Source organism: Lissotriton vulgaris, chromosome 1_1 (genome assembly GCF_964263255.1).
Source record: "Lissotriton vulgaris chromosome 1_1, aLisVul1.2, whole genome shotgun sequence".
NCBI lineage: Eukaryota > Metazoa > Chordata > Amphibia > Caudata > Salamandridae > Lissotriton > Lissotriton vulgaris.
In genome coordinates, this window is record NC_141685.1 from 1,097,444,948 (window position 1) to 1,097,466,441 (window position 21,494).

General features: G+C 48.2%; 1 protein-coding gene across 2 annotated transcripts in view; it reads right to left on the reverse strand.

Annotated features, from left to right (window-relative positions):
• ZC3H7B (zinc finger CCCH-type containing 7B) overlaps window positions 1-21,494 on the reverse strand; it is a 213,256-nt gene that overhangs the window by 52,934 nt on the left and 138,828 nt on the right. For both annotated transcript variants that reach the window (XM_086963525.1, XM_086963526.1), the window contains 3 exons: window positions 20,506-20,671; window positions 8,435-8,596; window positions 6,812-7,017 (listed from right to left, as the gene is read on the reverse strand). In XM_086963525.1, coding sequence (XP_086819651.1) covers window positions 6,812-7,017; window positions 8,435-8,596; window positions 20,506-20,671 — 534 coding nt within the window. The remainder of the gene's footprint in view (window positions 1-6,811; window positions 7,018-8,434; window positions 8,597-20,505; window positions 20,672-21,494) is intronic.

The following is a 21,494-nucleotide window of genomic DNA, read 5'->3' on the forward strand; positions in this document are numbered from 1 at the left end:
GCCTGTGCAAGCACCTAGACTTGTTTGTGTTCAGCCCGAACACCACCGCTGCCAAAACTTACCTGCACGTCGAGGGACATCAGCAGAGGCCAGCTCCATGCCAGAAGTTATCTTGCTCTGTTTATTCCTCTTCGGCAGATGCACTGAGAACTCGGAGAGCCTCATACTCGCTGACCCGCGGGAAAAAACACCTATGCACAAAGCCTCCGAGCCAGAGTCCAATGAAACAGACGGGGTCTATGTGGTCCTAAGACCCTCAAGAGCCAGCCTTCATGTGGGTTCTGCCGCACTTTCCCCCCAGTCCTCGCCTGCAGCCTTTCTTTGCTGGTACCATTCCCCCAATGACTGCAATGTGTAGCATTCGAGGCAACCACCGCAAAAAGGCCATCTGGATCCGGACACTACAAGGCAGGTAAACTCGAACTGTTGGTGCTTTCTTGGACCTTGACCGCTACTTACCTTAAGTCCAGAAAAACAGTCCTGTAAGTTGTATGCAAGTGACCCTGTGCAGTGTATGTTTCGCCCATAGAATAACATCACCAGGTTTGAGGTTCATGCCTCAAATCTGACAGCTGTATTTTCTAAGTTTCTGAAAATCGATAACACGAAAAGTACTTACCTGATCCTGAATATCTTGGCGTCTAAAAATATATACAAATTTGTGCTATTTTTTACAAATTGGTGTCAGATTTCCTGATTGAGTGTGTGCCTTATTGATTGACTGTCTGTCCATTAAATGCCTAACACTCCCCTCTGAGAAGTCTAAGGCTGCTTGACCACACTACCACAAATAGAGCACCTTGGGATTGTTAAAGCAAGCCCCTGTATACTAGTAAGGAATACCTGGACACTCTGCACAGTGCACCTCATTTTGGTACACTAAATAGAAAGCCAGCTTCCTACACCGTAGAGCTAAATGGACTTGGCAGCAGCAGGACCTGGATGGGAAGGGGCTCCTTAGGCAGAGTGATATCTACAAGTTCTGACTCCGAGGAGGACTCCACTATAGGCAGACAATGCTGATGGGACCTTTCTGGGAGACATCCGGTGAAAGAGGAGTTTTGTCATCATCCCTTTTCCTCCTTATCTCCTTGAAGGACAACGAGGAATGTGACTTCATAGCAGACCTCGACTGGAACTGGCAATGCGCCAGATGCTTGTCACATGCACAGGCCAGAATTTTGGACTCCCGCTCCTTAATGGCCTTGGTGTGCATAAGGCCAGAATCGTCGCACAAATCTAAGCCTTGCTTTGATCCTAGGCACCACAGGCAGACCTTATGGTGGCTGAATAGGGACATCCGTTCATTGCTGGAGAGCAGGGCTTGAAGTCTGATTTTTTTTTTGGGTGGTAGGGAGACTTAGCGGTGTAGTCCTATCTAAGCACTGCATTGATGAATTTGGGGGATACTTAGAGAAATGAAGGAATCACAGATAGAAGTGAAGCCCTGGATCCGCCCCAAAGGGCATGGGAAAAACGGAAGCAATGTTGGTAAGCCTGGGTGGCACTCACTATATGGCGCCAGTGATGTCATACCTGTGCTTCTTCTAGAGTAGAAATGAAGCCAATTCCATCTGCCAGCACAGGAGATGAAAGTTTCCAGATTCAGTCGAGCACCTGGGGATATTCACAAGGTGAGGAATCTGAAGGTAGAAGTATGCATCAGAAATCACTTATTAATTTGAAAAAGGGTTTTTTTTCCCTGAGAGAGTCAATTTCCAAAATATTTCACAGTTAATGGCCCACCAAGCAGCAGTAGACACAAAGAGAGGAGCAGGCAACATCATGTTCATGAAGTAAAAGCTTATCTCCTTAAAGGAGACTTCACAACAGCTATATATGCCCTCAGTGAAGAAAGACCCTTACGCACAAATGTCCCAGAACAACATCTTACCCCTCTGAAGATAGTTCTTCGTGCTCTGTCCAATGGTTCAAGATTCCACAGATTTCCGCCAATTCCCCCCATCATCAAAGATCTACACCAGCTCTCTCTACAAGCCTGTATCACCTCCAAAGTCTGCCTATCACATGATCCTAGAGCTGAACAGGCTTTTTGAGTAATTTATGGAGGTGTTAGGGAGGTGGTGCCAGGATAGCTCTTAAAAATCATCTCTCGGGGGGAGGAGCCAAGATGGCCGCGGAGACGGACGTGTGATCTCCCGGCTCCCTGCGCCCCTGCTTCCCGCACAATGATCCTGCTCCCTATCCTGTACTTGTGCACCGGCGGATTGAAGAAGGAGGATTCACGATTCCGGAGGTGCCCCTCCGGTGTCTCTACCCGCTCGGCGGACCGAGAACCGTCGAGAGTTGTAGGGGAGACGACCCTGGCCCGGACCCGTGCTCTGCATTGCAAAGCACCGCCAGTGACTGCCGTGGCCGCAGGAGACGACTATCCTGCGGGGGCTCTGATATCCTGGACTGGCTGACGGGAGAGTCGGCCTTTGTGTTGGCGCGCTCTAGCGACTGTCTCTGCCTGCCGACGGTGTTCCTGACTTGCTCTTCGCGGAACCAGCGGTGAGACACCCTTTCGTTGCTTAGCGCATGCCGTGGGCGCCTCAGTGGCCGTAGCCTCCCTGTTGCCTCGCCTCTCCGGTGTCGGCCGGCAAGGAGCCCCCCCCCATTGTTGGCATCCTGCGAAGGTGGTCCTATCCTGCCTCGGGGGAGCGGCTCATATTCTCCTGCCCAGGCGCTGCCTGACAACGCTATATGCTCGAAGGTGGGGACCCGAGTGGCGGCTCCTCTGTGGAGATGGCGGGTGGCGCCCTGGCCTCCGTCCGACAGCTCCGTTGTACGTCTGCTTTGGGAGCTGCCTTATCTGCGGAGGCACATTCTGCGGGGGAAATGGGAGACCACACACAAATTACCCTCGCCTCTGTTATCCTGGCATTAGCTGAACTGCGGTGCGAATGGCGTGCGAATTTGCTGCAGTTGGAGGAGAAGGTCGAAGGCTGCCTGGCTGGATCGGAATACATTCTGCCTATCCTCTCCCCCTGCTCCGCGGCACAGCCCCCCCTGATCCCGGTCAGTGCGACATTGTTGCAGGAAAAGTGTGGACTTATTCGAAGACCCCGTGGTGTTCAGGAGACTGAGTTACAATGTTCCCGCTTGTGTACTGCTACGTTGTTTCCCTCTCCAGCCCGGAGAGCAACCCCTCCCACGGAGCCCCAGAGGCTGCTGCCACTATGTTTGCCTATCCTGCCTGACTGTGCTTCTTTTGTGGGGGCCTCATTGTTTGCCGCTCTGTGTAGTACTGTGGGTTTCATCTGGTTGCTCGATTTCAGTACCGAACTGGTTTGGGACTGGCGTATTTTACTTTGTTCCAGGACCTTTCTCCATTGCAGAGAGTGGCCATCTTGTCCCTTTGTTCTTATGGGGGAGGGCTTTCCCCTTCTTCTTGCTGGATCAGGCTTCTCGGGGTGGGCAGGCACAGGGGGACGTCCTAAATCGGGCCAGGGCTAGGCTTTACTCAATGTGATAGATACAGGGGCGGGCGGAGAATGGGTTGGGACTGTTCCGGTTTCCCTTGCCTGTTTCCTCAGAATTGCTCCTCCTCTCCTACATGACGTTGATTGTTTACTCCGCAAGGCGCTAGGGTTGCAGATGGCTGGGAGTCCGGGAGATCGGCTGCTGGGTGGGCTCCTCCCCGCCTCCTTCTTTTGGGAGTGGTAGATTAGCTTGTCCTTTTCTCCCTCCCTATAGTCAAGAGTGACATTTTCTTTCTTTTCATCTCCTTTTTCCTTCCTTCGGCATTTCTTGCTGTCTCTTCTCCTCTCTTCCGACTTCTCTTCTTCCTAAATTTCGGGTTTATAGGGCGACAGGCACGCTGCTAGAGGGGGGGTAGGCCATAGCCTCTGCATGTGTGTAGGGTGGGGGGTTATATTTCCTTTTTGTTAGTTTCTATGGGACCTGTTTTATTCCTCTATGATTTCACCTTTTTGCCCATGGTAGGAAGTGCTGGGTGTTGGGTGGCAGTGGTAGTGTGACTGGGTTATAGGCGCTACTGTGTAGCATGGATATTGTGTAACCATCCTGCCTGGCGGGGACTTGATTGTTGATATACGAATTGCTTGATATAGTTGCTAATGTCGTGTCCCACCTACATGGACCTTGTTCTTATTTTTTATTTTATTAGTACGGAACACTACGGCCTGAACGATAGTTGCATAACAAAAAACTTTAAAATTTAACCTTCATTCATCCTGTGCCACGGTGCTGCGACATCCTCCAGTTTTTCTTCCTTTCAATGTTTGTGGTTCTGATGCAGTACTGTGTCGCCATAATGTAAGCTGTAGTGCTCAACTGAGTGTTCGTGGCCAGCCGGATGGTTGTAGGCCCGTATTTGTTATTTTTCCTCGTGCACAATAAAGGTTTTCAAAAATTAAAAAAAAAAAAAAAAAATCATCTCTCCGCACCCCTGTTGGTTCTTATTTTTGTTGACCATATCTCCCTTTTTCTTTTTCCTTCAGTCTTATGGCATCCCCCTTGCACTGAGGCTTCGAATTAGCATGGGGCAAAGGAGTATGAGATATACCAGTATGGGAAACTAATATTAAAACAAAAGGTCTACCTTATATTTGCTTTGAAAAGAAGTGTCTTTCCAGAAACAGCTTTCTTTTCAAATCACCTGGAAATTACAGAATGAACTAAGAGGTTCATTGAGAGTTTGTTGGCCAGTCCTTTAGTCTGTCAGGGCAGTGGAGGCATTTACTCTGTTGCGCTTTCAGGAGCCTTTTTTGTCAACTCCGTGTATTGATTTAGAACAGGTAAGTAATGCGCTGCCATGCAACATCTTTAAAAAACATTAACAAAGCCAAATAGCTCTGTGTAGGCTATTTGGCTTAGTCAATGTTTTTCAAAAGGGATGTGGCGCTATGGGCAGAACTGCCGAATGCAGAACTGGACAACCAAATTAGAGTTTCTGCACTAAATCAACATCCTGGGATTCGGGGCAAATCACTGAAACTCCCTGTGCCTAAAACATTAAAATGAACGTGTCCTTGGGTAAAGTACATGTAGCTTGATCAAAGCACTCCAATACCTTAGGTCCAGTGTTTGCTATATGAACTTTCTGAAAAATAAAATGGGAAAAAGCAACAAGAGGGAGGAGGGTGGAAAACAATGGCGGCACGGTGAATGGGTTAAACGAAACAATGCAGCGCTCCAATACCTTCAGGTTGAGTTTGCGCTATATTAAAAAAATGCTATAAAAAAACTACACAGGCAAAGACAAATCGAGATGGTGGGAGAGACAGGGAAAACAATGAAGCGGGGAGAGGGGTTAGAGAGAGCCTGCAAACACATGCAGGAGTGCTCAATTAAAAATTGAAAACAGGATCTTTACCAGCAGCCGCCAGTGGAAGGACACTGGCTGCAGAGACAGGAACTGTACTTTGTCCAAGTTGCATGGATGACAGAAGAGGGAGAACAGAAAGTGGAAGCAGAAGGAGGTCCTTACCAATGAGAAGCAAGGAAATAAGAGCAACGTAGGATCTAACCAATGGTAAATAAAGGTAAGTATGGGGTGGGCTTTAAGCTTGTTTTTAAGCTTTTTTTTAAAATTCACAATAGCTTTCTATGACAGCAAAAGCGCGCTGTAGGCAAAACCTAAAAAAAGCAACGAACACCACCAGTCATCCTGCACAACGAATCCTCGAAAACCGTTACAGTTGGAGCAATATTTTAGAGGAGAAATGACAAATTGATGAATGATAATTCCATCACATATCCCAGACCTTGAGGTATTTCTGGATACAGCCCCTGGATCTGTACACATATTCTTCTGTTTTGGTGCAAACGTTCATGCTTTATGTCCATTCCTTGCCCTTGCAGAACACTGCTGGATATATTTAGAGATCTGTCGCAGGTCAGCAGAGATCTCTGTGCTTAAAGAGGTGCCAGCAGTTCCTTTGAAGGCACTGCATGTTTACTGAGCGGTTGCCATGTTCAATGCAACCACTTAGCAAACGTTTTGCTTTTCAAAAACAAAATCCCAAGCTAGAGTTTGTTTTTGAGAAAGAAAAAATAAATGCCTGTAACATGCTGGGAGTTTTAAACCAAGCATGTGGAAGGGGATCATTTTTTTTTTTTAACAAAAAAAGGAGTATGTAGTAATGTCTACCCATAATAAAGCGGACAGTCTCAGGTACTTAGACCGATTGCCCGATGTACATAGGGCAGTTGAGCTAAGATTTACACTGGAGGAGCCAGCAGAGCTCCGCTGCAGAAACATTTCACGAGACTCTGAAAAGAGCAGGTGAAGCGTGCGTTTGGCGGACAGGGTAGTCCTTCACATTTGTTCGCCAATCTCGAAGAAAGCACCTACATGTAAAAAGGAGTTTGAAAAGTACAAATATTTTAATAGGCGTATTCTGTTTTCCTTCAAGATTTTATCTCCTCAAAATCAAGGGCTGTTGAACAAGCCACTAAAGAAAAAGGGCAGTTAGTTACCTGTAGCAAGTTTGTAGAATGTGGCTGTTTTAGGGTAACATTCTAGGCTACATTCCACAGTATAGCGGCTGGCCTTGGAAACGCACCTTGTTTGTTTAAATACACTTCTTTCAGCTTAATTCACATCTTTGCTGTCGCTTTGTCGCGGAGTGTTTTAGCAATAGCTTAGGGGGTCTTCAAAAATAACATCACTTAACACCATCGCACAGACACCAGAAGAAGCAAGCCAAAGTAGAGGCAGGTCTTTAACTTGTCACCTGCGCTATAGGATTCAATTACTTTTCTGGTACAACTAATTACTTTGTAGCTCTTACTTCAGTAGCAAGGAACATCAAGGTGTGCCCACCAGAAATGCCCTGCATACCTCGCAGAGGAAAGTGAAGATGCCTTGGTGATCCTGAAGGAGCTTGGCCACCGTCTGGTTGGCACGACTGGGCCCTCGAGGGGTGTGGAAGAGCAGCTCACGCCGCAGTGTACCTTTGCGCTCTTCAGTCCACACATCGATCTCCTCCTGGTAGTATGCAAAGGTGCAGTGATCACCAAACTTGCAGTTCTGTGTGCTCAAGACATCTGGGGGATCGTAAGACACAAGCAACCCATGCAGAGGGTGAGAGATATGCACTGTTAGCACCTGGAGGCATGCACTGCTTCAAAGCCAAACAAAGCAGCCACCCCAAAAATCTCAGCGAGAACACTAACAAGCACACTCTCCCTTACAAGTGCAATCATTCAGATGAGTTACCCACCCTACAAGCGCACCGCTCCCAAAGGGAGGACCCTTCCAAACCCAACTTTGAAGGATGAATTTGGTCGCATTCTGAGTTAAAATATGCTACTTGCAGAGTTCTTTTCGCTCTGTTGCATAAAGAAAAATAAGGGTCTCAATGTTTCACTGCTTTTATTTTTATTTGTGGGCATTCCCGACTATGATTAACACACCTTTAACTAGTCCAAAATTAGGCAAATCATCTCATCTTAGGTTTACATACAAAGACCATATCACACATAGAAGAAAGGCAATACACTGGCTATCTGTGAGGGAAAGGCTGGAATGTAACATCCTCATTGGTTCATTGATCAGTACCCAGATACTTGGCACAGATACCCTGGCAACGCCCTATCAGCCGCTTCAGTGACCATTTTAACCATTCCCCAAAGCCAACTGTAAATCTTGATGTGACTGAAGAATTTCAGTTCTGGGCTCCAAGCTTTGGAAGTGACTCTCGCTTGCCTGGTAGGAAAACAATGGTTCCTACTATTTTCAGAAAAGGCCTCAACAGTAGGCTGCTTGGAAAATTATATTACCTGTTGGCTTTTACATATAACCGCTGCTGCACCTAGATAAGTTTTAGTTTGTGGTCAGAGTTTATTATGAATAAAGAAATAAAACAGTTGAAGTGTTCAGTTGATGTTTCTGGAATGTAAAGCAAGCAGAGCCTTCTCTCATGAAGCCCAGCCCGGTTTCTCCAGCGACTTTTGGTAAACTGTACCTGATTGCTAGCTCACTGGTAAGCAGGTTACAAGGTCCCACAAACCCTACTTCAACAGGCGAGACTCCCAGTGCCACCTCTTTTTTCCTAAACTACCAGGACCCTGCAACGTTCAGACTTCTTTATTTTCTTCTTAATATTTTGGTCCATTCAGGTACTATGAAGTAATGGCCAGACTTCTTGCCAACTGCTTTCCCCTATTTTCTGTCCCACCTTTAAACAGGTAGTTAAATTCTCACAAACCTCATTCTCTAACTTTTCACTCTAACTAAGTCTCTAGTTCTTCACTCTTAGAAATAACAACCCCATAAAACTCAACCATACCCAGAGCTCTCCTGCTCCTCACCTCTGCACAGACAACAGGATCGCACAAAAGTCCCACCTTGCAAGGTCAGACGCCTTCGCCTACTGTCATTAAGCTTTGCCTGGCAGCAGGAAACCGCTAAACCAAGCCTCCTCTCCTCCGCAGGCTGCCCTCTTTATTTCCATCCTCTCACCTTTGCACAAGTAGTAGGATCCCACAAAGTTGGGCATGGCTGGGCGTGGCCGGATCCGCTTCCATGTCTTGTCCTCAGACTTGCGTAGCCGTCCTAACAGCAGATCCCTCTTGCACATGTGCTCCAGCCCTTCCTTGTAGGTGCAGTCCAACACCTTTGGACCTAAAAGAAGATTGAGCAAGTAACAAGTGAACTGGACATGGGAGCTCAATCATGCCACCTCCATATTACGTGCCATGCATCAAACCAACACCATCCAGGACCTCGCAGCATGTAACCTTACTAAGCACACAAACCATGGGGTCTCCTACAACACACATCATAGGATTTCCTGCACCACCAAACATCGATCTGCATGCTTACCTTGTTGTATCAGACACCAAAAGAGAAATCACTTGGTATTCATTTCATGGGGTCAACTACATCATGAGCCAAACTGAATGCAGAGTCTGGACTACGTTTTTTTTACCAAGTGTGCCCTTTACTATGTGGGAAACAACATATAGAAATGGTCACCTTTACATTTACTGAATCTGCATTAGTAACAAATGAATACCTGTATAGAGCTTGAGGCACTGGTCGGGAATCGGCGGTGGCTGAATTCCTGGAGGCGGTCGTATTGCCTTGTGTCCCAGAAGCCCAGAGGGCAGAGCTGGGTGCCCCGCTCACGCAGGAGGAGGTGGGAGAAGCGATCCGGGCGTTGGCGATGGGAAAAACGCCGGGGCCGGACGGCCCGCCGGCTGAATACTACAAAGCAAATAGGGACATCCTAGCACCCCAGCCCCTGCAGATGTACAGGGCATCAATTGATGTGGGCCATCTTTCGTCCTCATTACGGGAAGCGCGTTTCTGGTGTTCCTGCCTAAGCCAGACAGAGACTCCACGTCCCTGAGCTCCTATCGCCCACTGGCGATGCTTAACGCAGACTATAAGATATTGGCCAAAATACTCGCGGAACGCCTGGCGCCGCTGGTTCCACACTTAGTCCACCCGGACCAAAATGGTTTCATGCCTGCGAGGTCCACATTTCTGAATCTCAGGAGATATTTCCGAGTAGCGAAGGAAGCGGCGGCCGTATGGCCCAGGGCGGGGTGCCTGGTGCTGGACCTAGAAAAGGCCTTTGATTGCCTTGAGTGGGGCTACCTGCGGACGGTACTGGAGGCGTACGAATTGGAAGGAAGCTTCCTGCACATGGTGGAACTTTTGTACAGGAACCCGGTGGTCCGCATCCGGCTGGGGCCGTACATCTCGGAGGAAGTGGAGGTAGGCAGGGGCACTCGGCAGGGGTGCCCCCTGTCACCTCTGCTCTTCGCGTTAGCCATGGAACTCTAAGAAGGAAACTCCTAGCAGATGGCATCCCACTGGTCGACGGCGTCCACCAAGTATCTCTGTATGCCGATGACCTGTTGGTCTTTGTCAGAGATGTGAGCCGCATGCCGGAGCAACTGGCCCCAGTGCTGAGTCGCTTTGCCGGACTCTCGGGGCTCAGATTCAATGCAGGCAGGTTTGGGGCAAGATGGCGGCCGCTCGAGTGGCCAGTGCAGAGCTGCGGTGAGGACGCTGCATAGTTTAAGCCCTAGGATGGTTTAGCGCGTGTCGAAGAGCTGAGGAGCCGGCCGAGTGGCTTACCTGCGGAAAAGAAAGTGCCCGCACATCGTGGAAAAGCCCGAAAAGCAATGTTAACGGCTCTCACTCGTTACGGATCAGCGAAGCTGCTGCTGAGGGCGGTAGTGCAGGCTCTGGAGGCTTTCGTTCCCAGCGAGGACGCTACGCTTCGGGGGGAGGGCGGAGCCTGACACGGAGCCGACGGAACCGGTGCAGTGAGTCTAAGCTGTGCACAGATCCTGCCGGGGATCACAGCCGCCCCGGGCATCGGCAGAAGGGGCGGTTACAGTGGGAGATGGCTCCCAAACAGAACCTTGGCTCAAAAACGGGCAATGCTAGAAAAAAAGCCCCAAAAGAGGAAATCGAGACTGAGGCTTCAGACGCTACATGGGGGGGAAGAACAACCCCAGCAGGACCAGCTAAAGAAGAGGCAACAAGGTGCCCCAAAGACCCGGTTGGCCACCGCCTCCGTATTGGACATGCTTGTGAAAGCGGGTAAGGAGAAAGGGCCCAAGGACTTGGGTGAGGGTAATGCCACAGATGCAGATGCAGCACATGAATCGGGTATTCACTCTGTACCCTCCTTGGCTCAAGTACCCGGAGTAGCAGTCCCGGCGGTAGGTGACAGCATAGTGGAGGTTGTAAATCCCGCAGCCATGGGCAAGGAGAACCCGGAGACCATTTTGTCCCTACCAGGGGTGGAGCAGCCTGTGACTGTCTCGCACTCTCTGGCCAAAAGTACTGGGGAGGACATTATCGCTGTAGAAGTGGAATTAACTGGCTCATTAGAGCTCCCAGTAGCTGAAGTAGAAGCAGCAATAGACGGGACAACAGTCGGAGCTGTTGGCGAAAAAGAGAGTGCCCCGAGTGAAGCCTTCTTTTCTGTCTCTGATGGTGGGGGAGAGTGGTCTGAAGAGGACGAAGAACATAGCTCATATGTGGAGTCAGATAGCGACCCCGAGAGTGATCTGCCGGCTACCGCCATGAAATCTAAAACGGCTGTCCGGGGTCAAGCGCAGGTACAGCGGGGACTAAGCTGGGACCACTCTTCTGCCCAGCCCCTCCAAGGTAGCCCTCTGATGGAACAAGCACAAATGTCCCTGCTTGAGACGATACATCAAGAGATCCTAGCACATAGAGAAGAAACGCGCCAAGACAGTCGGAAATCGCAGGCTGCGATGAGGAAAATGCAGGGAGTGGTCCGGAAACTCTCTAAGGCTTGTGCCACCACGGGGGATAGAGTGTCAAATTTGGAAGAGCGGGTGGTGGCAACAGAAGCCGAGGTGGCTGAGGCTGTGTCTAAGGTCGATGCTCAATTTTCCCAGTTGACTGATATACAGTAGAAGCTGGAGGAGATGGAAAATAGGCTTCGAAGAAACAACCTGAGAGGCCTGGGAATTCCGGAGGGGGCCGAAGGATCAGACATCAGGGCATATATTATCAAGCTGTTTCAGCAAGCCTTTCCCGAGCTGTCCAGTTGGGACTGGCCAAATGAGCTACAAAGAGTGCACCGTACTCCTTTTAAAATAAGAAGGAATGCTAAGGAAGGGGACAAACCCAGGGCGGTGTTGATATTTCTTGGCAACTTTGTTCTACGACTATCTTTTGGGGGTTATTCTGTAAGGTACAGGCCGGTGAAGTTATAGGTCCTTGGTTAGGGGCTCCGGGTGCGTGGTTATTTCGCTTCTTGGCGTTTTCTCTTTGTATGGGCTTATTTTAGGTGTTAAGAGTTCTCATTTGTTGTCCTCACCGTAATCACTGCACGTCCATCACATGCACAGACCAGATCTGTGCGCCTCACAGAGTGGGGGGTGGGGGGAGGGAGGCTGGTGAGTAGCGGAGTGGGGTAGGGTGGGCGGGTGGGGGGGAGGTGGGTGCGGGGGGTGTGGAAGGGTGAAAATAGAAAATGTAAGGATAAAGTGCATCATTGTAGTTGCTGTCCTATTCGGACGAAAGTAGCATTCAATAAACATTAACAGGCTTAAGGCGCAGGGCATGATGGATCGTCAAACCAATTGTCAGGATGACAGACATTAGAATCTGTACAGTAAACGTGGGGGGGGGGCTAAACGACTGGAGGAAGAGACAAAGACTGGCCTATTTTGTTAAATTTAATAGGATCAATGTTCTTTGTCTCCAGGAGACTCATCTTCCTTGGGCGAAGAGGAACCTTTTGTTTTTAAATGGGTTTGAGTTGGTTGCTTGTTCTTCACAATCTTCAACAATCAGGGGGGTCGGCATATTGGTAAGGAAGTCTTTGGGAGGTGTCAAAAGGGTGAAGGTAGATAGCTGTGGTAGATGGGCTATCGCAGAGTTGGAAATGGGTTTTACTCTGTGTGTAGTCTATGGCTCTAATGGTGATGACCCAGAGATTTTCGATTTTTTGGAGATTGAATTAGTTGGTTGGCTGGCACCTTTAATAGTATGTGGTGATTTAAATATCTCAGCCAACTGGGTTGATAGTGTAAAATACGTTGGGCGGAAACCTCGGGTCTTTGGGGCGATAAAGGCACTTATGGGCTCACTAGGCTTAGTTGATGTTTGGGGTATCAAGGTGCCCCAAAACCCTGGTTTTACTTATGTTTCAAACCCAGCTCAAAGCACTCCAAGCTTGATTACTTGTTTATCTCTACCCCGGAAATCAATAGAGTTGCCATAGATATGCTACTGAGGGTACTCTTGGATCACAATCCTTTAGTAATTACATATCAAAGGGCCTGTGGTGAAAGAGTAAGGTCCTCTTGGTCCTTTGAGAGGAGATTATTGGAAGATTCTAGATTTGTTGCCTACATTAAGAGTTGGACTGATGATTTTTTTGCCGCTAATCGATACAGCTCATCCCATGACATAGTATGGGAGTCTTTTAAAGCGGCCCTGAGAGGCGAAACAATCAGCTTTTCAGATAAAATGAGGAAAGAAGATAGGATGGAGGAACTGCAATTATTGGAGAGGCTAGCAACCATTGAAGAAGAGCATGTCAAGGTTATCGCTTCGGGCGGAGATGGTAGCAATAGTCATAATGCGCTCCTGGCCATCAAGGCAGATTTACAGAAAGTGGTTACTCAGAAGGCGATTGGGGAATATCAGGCTACAAGAACTAATCGGTATGAAACGGGAGAACACGCCGGTAGAGCCCTGGCTCTCCGTCTAAGGCAAGAGAAGTCTAAAAATGAAATTACAAAGATAGTTGAAAATGGTAGGGAATATACAGAAGCTAAGGAGATCTTACATGTCTTTAGAGACTTCTACCAGAGATTGTATGATGAGGAGGTTAGGGACGGAGGACAGTTGGATAACATTGGCGATATAGGACCGCGCATGGATCTGTCACTTAAAGAAGAACTCGATAGGGACATTACTGAAACGGAGATCAAGGTTGCCCTACAGGAGTTAGCCTCAGGGAAGGCTGCAGGCCCCGACGGCATCCCTTTGGAGGTATATAAGTGTATCGAACCAGAAATCATCGCATTGTTAGCAGACCATTTTGATGGGATAGTGTGTACTGGGCTGACCCCGGAGTCGTGGAAAGAGACGAACATCATAATATTCCACAAAAAAGGGAAACCTAGTGAGAACCCGGGGTCGTACCGACCAATCTCACTGAATAACTCCGACACCAAGCTGTATTCTAAGATCTGGGCTGTGCGGTTGGGCAGGGCTATTGGCGGTCTCGTCTCCCCATGGCAGCATGGGTTTGCCCCCGGGCGTGGCACGACGGATCATACCAGCAGGGCAATAGCTCTATTTGACGCCCATGATGCCACGGGAGGCGGGATGGCCATGATCCTGCTCGACGCAGAGAAAGCGTTCGACCGTGTGGTCTGGAGCTTTCTCTGGGGTATCTTGGCAGGAAGAGGGTTTGGGCAGAAAATTATTAGAGCACTTAGGGCGATGTATTTAGATCCTGTTGCTACAGTCACGGTCATGGGCGAAAAATCGGATCTGATCTCTATAAAGAGAGGAACGCGTCAAGGGTGCCCGTGCTCCCCGATCCTTTTCTCTCTTTATATTGACCCTCTTATCCAGGCTATAGTAGGCTGTCCAAGGTTAAGACCTGTGGTTTTTAATGGGTACGAAAATAAAATTCTAGCGTACGCGGATGATCTTGCGGTATTCTCAACTAACCCCCAGCAGGCGATGGTTGTCTTGTCTGAGCTGACGTAACAATTTAGTGCTAGGTTTGGGTATTTATTAAATGAAGCAAAGACCCAGATTATCTGCACGAAAAACATAGTTAAATCAGATTCGAGATTTGTGGACGCAGCTATATATCTAGGGGTGAAAATTAATGCCTCAGTAGATAAAATAGTGGTAGAAAATAATATACCGCTCATTAAATCAATAGAGACCGATCTGAGAAGGTTAGACGGGCTACATCTCTCATTGATTGGGAGGGTGAATGCTGTCAAGATGACGATGTTCCCCAAGTTACTATATCTCTTTCGGGCTATACCACTCATTCCTGGAGGAGAAAATAATTAAGAATTTAGAATCTGTTTTTATTAAATTTATTTGGCAATTTGGGAAGGTAAGGCGGTCTACAAATCTGATGTCTCTCCCAAAGGAAAGGGGTGGACTGGCTTTGCCTAATTTAAGACTGTATCATTAGACATGTCTTTTGACTCAAATGACTGTGCTCTTCCAATGAGAGGCTTTTTACAATGATTTAAGCCCCGAAGCTCAGCGGCCCCCTTCTATATTTGAGTTGCTGTTAGGAAGGAAGGCGTTGGGATTATTGTTATGCGAAGTTGATCGCAGATTTTACAAGAAAGCTAGATATAAGATTGTTGACGGTGTCTGGCGGGTGTGGAAGGCTTGTGGAAAGTTGTGTAACATCCCTAAGGTTAACCCATACCTACATATTTATAAATCGAGCCTCCTTTCAGGGATAGGAGCAGATAGGACCTTTAAAGTTTGGAGGGGATTGGGCATTAAGACTCTGTGGAAACTAATGGATGGAGAAGGGATTGTAAGCTTTGATGCCTTACAAAATAGATTTGGGATTCCAGGTAATCATTGGTTGGTATACGTTCAATTGACCTGCTCCTTGAAGGCACTCAGACCAAAACCGCCACCCCCCGACAATAGCCCCCATCTGGAGGCATTGACTAGAGGCTGTAAAAAAATTAAGACTCTTTATAACATCCTTATCCTAGAGATCCAAGACGATGTTGATAAGACGGAGGTAGCCTGGTCTAGAAAATTGGGAAATCCAGAAGTGGATGTCGACTTGGCCTTATTATTGAATAAAAGGATCTTTAGAGCCACAAACCTAAGAGCCCAGCATTACAAAACGGTGTTCAATTTGTACTACACCCCTGCGAAATTATTTGCATGGGGGGTCAGGGACCATGATAAGTGTCCAAGATGTGGGGATGGACAAGCAGATTTATTGCATATGTTTTTTAATTGTAGCCTCCTGACCCCAGTAAAGATTGAGATTGAAAATTTTGGGGAGGGGCTGCTAGGTCACAAGATTGATCTATCCCCTACCCTGATGATCTTGGGCATTGATTCCAATTTAAAACTGGTGAAAGAGGAAGAAGCCTTGGTTTTTATATCCGTGGCCGTGCACAGGATTTTAATTTCAGCAGGTTGGAAGGATGTTGTGGCCCGTCCTTTCAAATGTGGCTCTCTAGGTTTCTTAAAATTCATAATATCGAGTCCTGCCTGTATGAACAAAATGGGGTGAAGAAAAGGGAGCTTGGAAAAAGGATTTGGGCCCCGGTCACCAATTGGAGGCAGACTAAGTTGTAATTGCCTGAGACGTAACCTGGCATTTCATTTTATTAGTTTTATCTCCCAGTTTTTAAAGGTATTGTTATCATGAATTGTGAATAAGATGAACTAGGTCCTGTATAATTGGATTTGTTTGTTTTTATGCATTTTCTTGTATTACCTATTGGAATGTATTTATGTACTGAGTCTGTTGATTAATTGTCAATTGACGCTTTTTCTTTAAGTCCGGATTAACTCAATAATGTTTCTATTTCTGTGATGCACTTTAAATGCCAATAAAAAAATTTTTTTAAAAAAAAGGAAGCGGCGGCGGTATGGTCCAGGGCGGGGTGCCTGGTGCTGGACCTAGAAAAGGCCTTTGATTGCCTTGAGTGGGGCTACCTGCGGACGGTACTGGAGGCGTACGAATGGGAAGGAAGCTTCCTGCACATATTGGGACTTTTGTACAGGAACCCGGTGGTCCGCGTCCGGCTGGGGCCATACATCTCGGAGGAAGTGGCGGTAGGCAGGGGCACTCGGCAGGGGTGCCCCCTGTCACCTCTGCTCTTCGCGTTAGCCATGGAACCCTTAGCGGCGGCTATGAGGCAACTCCTGGCAGATGGCATCCCACTGGACGACGGCGTCCACCAAGTATCTCTGTACGCCGATGACCTGTTGGTCTTTGTCAGAGATGTGAGCCGCATGCCGGAGCAACTGGCCCCACTGCTGAGTCGCTTTGCCGGACTCTCGGGGCTCCGAGTCAATGCAGGCAAGTCATGCCTCTATGCTTTTAACAGTGGGGTCGCCGATCCAGAGTACGGCCTACACGGCACACAAGTCCAGTGGCGGGCGGACACGTTTAAATACCTGGGGATCCAGATCTACCCCCGGCTGGCGGACCTGATGGACGGGAACCTGGAAAGAGCGGTGACAGCCCTCAAAGCCCAGATAAGCTTCTGGTCCACGCTCCCCTCGACGCCCACAGGCAGAAGCCCTGGCCAAAATGGTGATGCTCCCTCGGCTTCTTTATTATTTTGCGAATCTGCCTTTGTTCGTGCCTGCGTCCTTCTTTTCCAACCTTAACAGGATCCTACAAGACTTTATCTGGAGCGCATCTCGGCACCGCCTGGCCCTCGGGAAACTGGTCCTCCCAACAGACAAAAGTGGACTCGCCGCCCCGTGCTTTGAGCACTACTACCTGGCAGCACAGCTTCAGTGGATTGCCCGCTGGTTAGCAGACAAGGGGAGAGAGGACACTGCCACAAGCGAGCCGCCCTACACATTAGAGAGGATAACTGCGTTTTCCACCCGTTAGCGGTCAGGGCACGCCCCACTCCGCTACTGCTAGGGGTGGCGTACAAATGTTTCCGCAAGGGCCCTGTACCTCACGAGGAAGGTGCTCCCATATGCGCCGGCGGTGCCCCTGGAAGGCTCGCCAGGAGGTGAGGGTGTCCTCACGCGCCGCATGTTAGAGCCGTGGCAGGAGGCAGATGTTCAGACGCTCAGTGACTTATACCAGGATGGGGCTTTAATCCCATTTGAGAAGCTAGTCGCAGAGGCCGGGCTCCCCCAGGGGGATTCCTAATGCACAGATCTCTAACGGCCCGAATGGCGGCCGGATGGGTCGAAATAGCGGAGGAGCCAGCGCAACACCTAACGTTGCAGTACCTGCACGTCATGGGCAGGGGCAGGCATCTAATTAAATGGTTTGCCGCATCCTTACGGATGCACACGGAGCTAGATCTGACTCCTCTCTGCGGAAAGTGGGAGCGAGATATGGGATGTGCGCTGGCAGACAAAGAGTGGGAGAAAATCCTAAAAAGCCCGGTGCGCATCCCTAGAAATGTGCGCTTTCGCCAGATCCAAATATATATAGTTCACAGGGCCTATCTCACCCGACTTAATAAATAAATACTTTCACAGGGTGGACGCGTCCTGCCCTAGGTGTGGAGAACTGGATGCAGACCTCCTTCACATTATGTGGCACTGCCCGGGCTTGGTACATACTGGAGAGACATTAGTGTCTTGCTCACGCAATGCACTGGCCGCACAATCCCCTGTAACTGACCTGAATTTCTCTTGCATCATTTCAAGAGGCCACCCAAGGACAAGGCATCGTCCCGATTCCTGGATCTGGGGATGGTAACAGCGGTGCGGCTCCTTACAAGGAGGTGGAAAGCAAGCGACCCGCCCAGCGGGAGGGCATGGACTCTGTCCCTCCTGTCGTGGGCCAGAGCGGAGTGGATTGCCATTCGGAGGGAGGAAACGGTGGGGCTCCGCCGGGAGTCCATGGTGGAGTGCTGGGGGGGCATGCTCGATGCCCTGCAGGTGGCGGGGACTGGCACGGCTGAGGAGGCGGAGGGAGACTCAGTTACCATGGAGGGTAATAGAAGGGAGGGGTGAGCAGCGAACGACACTACCAATGCGCAGGCTGGGGCACGCCACGAGATTGCGGCGAGGGTGTAATAAGCATGGAGACACAAGCATTTGTTTAAGGGGTGAGGAGAGTTGGCTAGACCGAGAAAAGGGGACAAACGATGTACAGACAGGGAGGGGGAGGCGGTTCTCGGGAATGGGAACGGGGGGGTGCTTTATACTGTAACATGATGACAATGCCGTCTTTTGCAGTTTTCGTTTTCTTGCAAATGTTTTGATTGCAATTGGGTTAAGAATGTAAGACTTGTCTCCCGGCGCAGGACTGGGGTGCAATGACCCATGTACGTTACGGGCATGCCTGGGCGCCCAGGAACTGGCCGCATGCCACACAGGTGTGAAAGTGACAGCGCCCTATTGACCTGCGGCACGACTAGTGCACAGGCAACTAGGCACGATTGTAGAACTGTCTAGATGTTAATGGTGCACCCAATATAATGTTAAAATAAAAGGCCAATAAACAGTTGACAAAAAAAAAATGACTAACAAATGAATCAAGCAAGAGACAGCAAGGCCTAGTAACAAGCCTGTTGACTTTCTCTACGTATTGCCAGAATGAGGTGAATTGGATCCCCACCCTAGAACCAAGAGGTGAAAAGCATGCGCTGCACGTGGTGGATTTGTCAACATTTGAACTTTCCGACTCAAAAGTCACATAGAAGCCAGAAAGATAATCTTTAGTGGGTTTGTCTGACACTTGGATCTTTTTGATCGATGTCCCTGTGAGTAAATGCGAAAACTACTATCTACTCTGGCATACATGGGTAGCCAATGGAGCTTTATGGATCCATGCGAACAAGACATTTTGCAGCTCCACTAACAAAGCTTGCAGTAGAGTTCTGAAGTAGCCTTAGTCTAAATTAGCTTTTTAGGACCACATTGAAAGGTCCATCACAGTGATCTACTTCTGCTCCAGTGACTGCTCGGGGAACTGTCACAACATGGGCCTTGTAAAAGAGCTGTCTCTTGTTGAAGACCCCAACATACTAAAATATGATACATAATCATTTTGAATGTCAGACTCTATGGAAAAGGCACCTTAGAAAAGTCCTTGTTTTTTATTTAAGCAATTGTAGGGGCATCTAGAACATTGATACTAAGAACTGTTTGTTCATAACGATATTTATCTTTAATACATACAGATTCAAGTTGTGTCTACAGTTAATGAGCAATGTCTCCGTTTTCGACCGTTCATCCGCTAGAAAAACTAGAAAAAACGGACCACATTCATTTTCATCCGGCAATAAAAGCTAAAGATTCAATTCCACTGTTCTGCTTATACCCTCTTTCGATATATTTGTGTATGTGTGAGGGCTCCCTCGGGAGGTAACCTCCTTTAGGCATTGGCCACTGTCTTACGCAAACCAGCTTTTATAAAAAAGTTTTTAAGGCACTCCCTAGTGATGGCTATATTTGATCTGAAGGGAATGCATAGAAGTTGCAGACCTGCATACAATGAGGGCACATGAGAATATCACTAAATGACTGCCATCAGAAGCACCAACAAAACTTAATGTTATTAGCATCCATCACCCACGAGCAAAACATACGATTAACCTAAAACACCGAACAAACATACTGAACACGGTGGGGGAATGCAAGAACTAATGGCAAAAGGCCTCTTTCACGCCTCGACATTCCTAAGAATAGGAAAAATTGGACTACATAAAATGCATTTTCCGGCATTAGCCCTAAAATTTGAAACTCTTTACTAAGAATCTAGCCATCACAGTATTCAAAGCCGACCTAAATAAAGATCCAGTAGGCTCTTGCAAGAAGATAATTTCTACTTCAAGCCTCTGACTTACTTGTTTCACTGAAAAACTGACATTACTTTGCTGTATGTGATCTTTGTTGTTATGTTACTCAGGAGCAGATTTCCTCATTGCTTGTAAAGAACACTGACCACCATGCACAGGATTTTGGCAGCACTAAATAAAACAAAATAATTAAATAAACCATGGTGGAGCAAGAGGGAACTCGAAGGGGGTATGAACATGGACGACCTAAGCAGTCCGGGAAAGGTTCAGCATTGAATCTTTGAGGTATATCAGTGTCTACCGGTAGAAGAGTTTGATTATGTCGCATGATTGGGAATCTGTTTAGAACTGGGGAAGAGGAAGTTAAAAAGTGGGGACTAGTAGGGGATAGGAGGACATTAAGTAACTTACTAATGGCTTATTTTTTTACTCTACAATAGGTGATACGTGATGGTCTAGGTTACAAATGCAAGATGAAGAATTCTGGAACTCCGTAAAATGTCCTTAAATGAAGTTGCGCCATAGAGACAGACTGGAGCTCAAGTGGCTGCTCACCGGTCTTCTGGTAGCATGTGTGGCAGCCCTGCCTGAATTCGTGGGTTGCAGCCAGGGGATTCTTCACGAGAAGTGATGTTCCTGGAGCAATGGCCGCAGGCTCCATCGCTCGGGTGTAGGACTCCATCTTTGGGGGAATCACATTATTTAAGCTGTTCAGGAGTGCCTGTCACAAAAACAAAGCAAAAACATCAATGTTATAAATTTAGGCAACAAATTCTGCTCATAAAAATGTGTTTGTACACCCCTTGGAGGAAGAGCCACGTACTGCTCTTATTGGGATATCTGCTGGCCAGGGCGATGGGTGTTGGCAAAATAACAGAGGGCAGGGAGTGTTGCTGAACCAGCAGTCTCCAAGAACAGAGAGCCAAGTAATACTGCTCTTAATCTTCCATTCATGAGTCAGTACTGGGAGAGCTGCCAAATTAACACATTACCTGGGGAAGATAGCCAAGTACTGCAAATGCTACTTACCAGTATGCATCTGTTCTTGGCATGTAGGGCTGCTGACATTCATATCTGTGCATAGTCCGCCACCTAGTGTTGGGTCCGGATGATTGCACATTGTTGTCCTGGAAGAGTCTTCGAAGTATCACGAGATAGGTGGCTCCTCCCCTGGACTACAGTGCGCATGGGCATCGCCTCCATCCCCAGATTGTTTTTAGCCATAGGCAGAGATGGAGTGAAGAAGTGAGTGATGACCATGCTATGAGCATATGTTTGTATATGAATACATACTGCAGCTGCTACAGGCGCCGGGGAGGAGGGTGGGCGATATGAATGTCAGCAGCCCTACATGCCAAGAACAGATGCATACTGGTAAGTAGCATTTGCAGTTCGAGGCATGTGGGCTGCTGAATTCATATCTGTGCATAGAATACATAGCAGTCCCTCCATTAGCGGCGGCCGCCCGTGCCAGCTGCAGCAGTCTGAAAAAGCGTTTTTAGAACAGCCTGACCAACAGCTGCCTGTTGTTTTGAATGCACGTC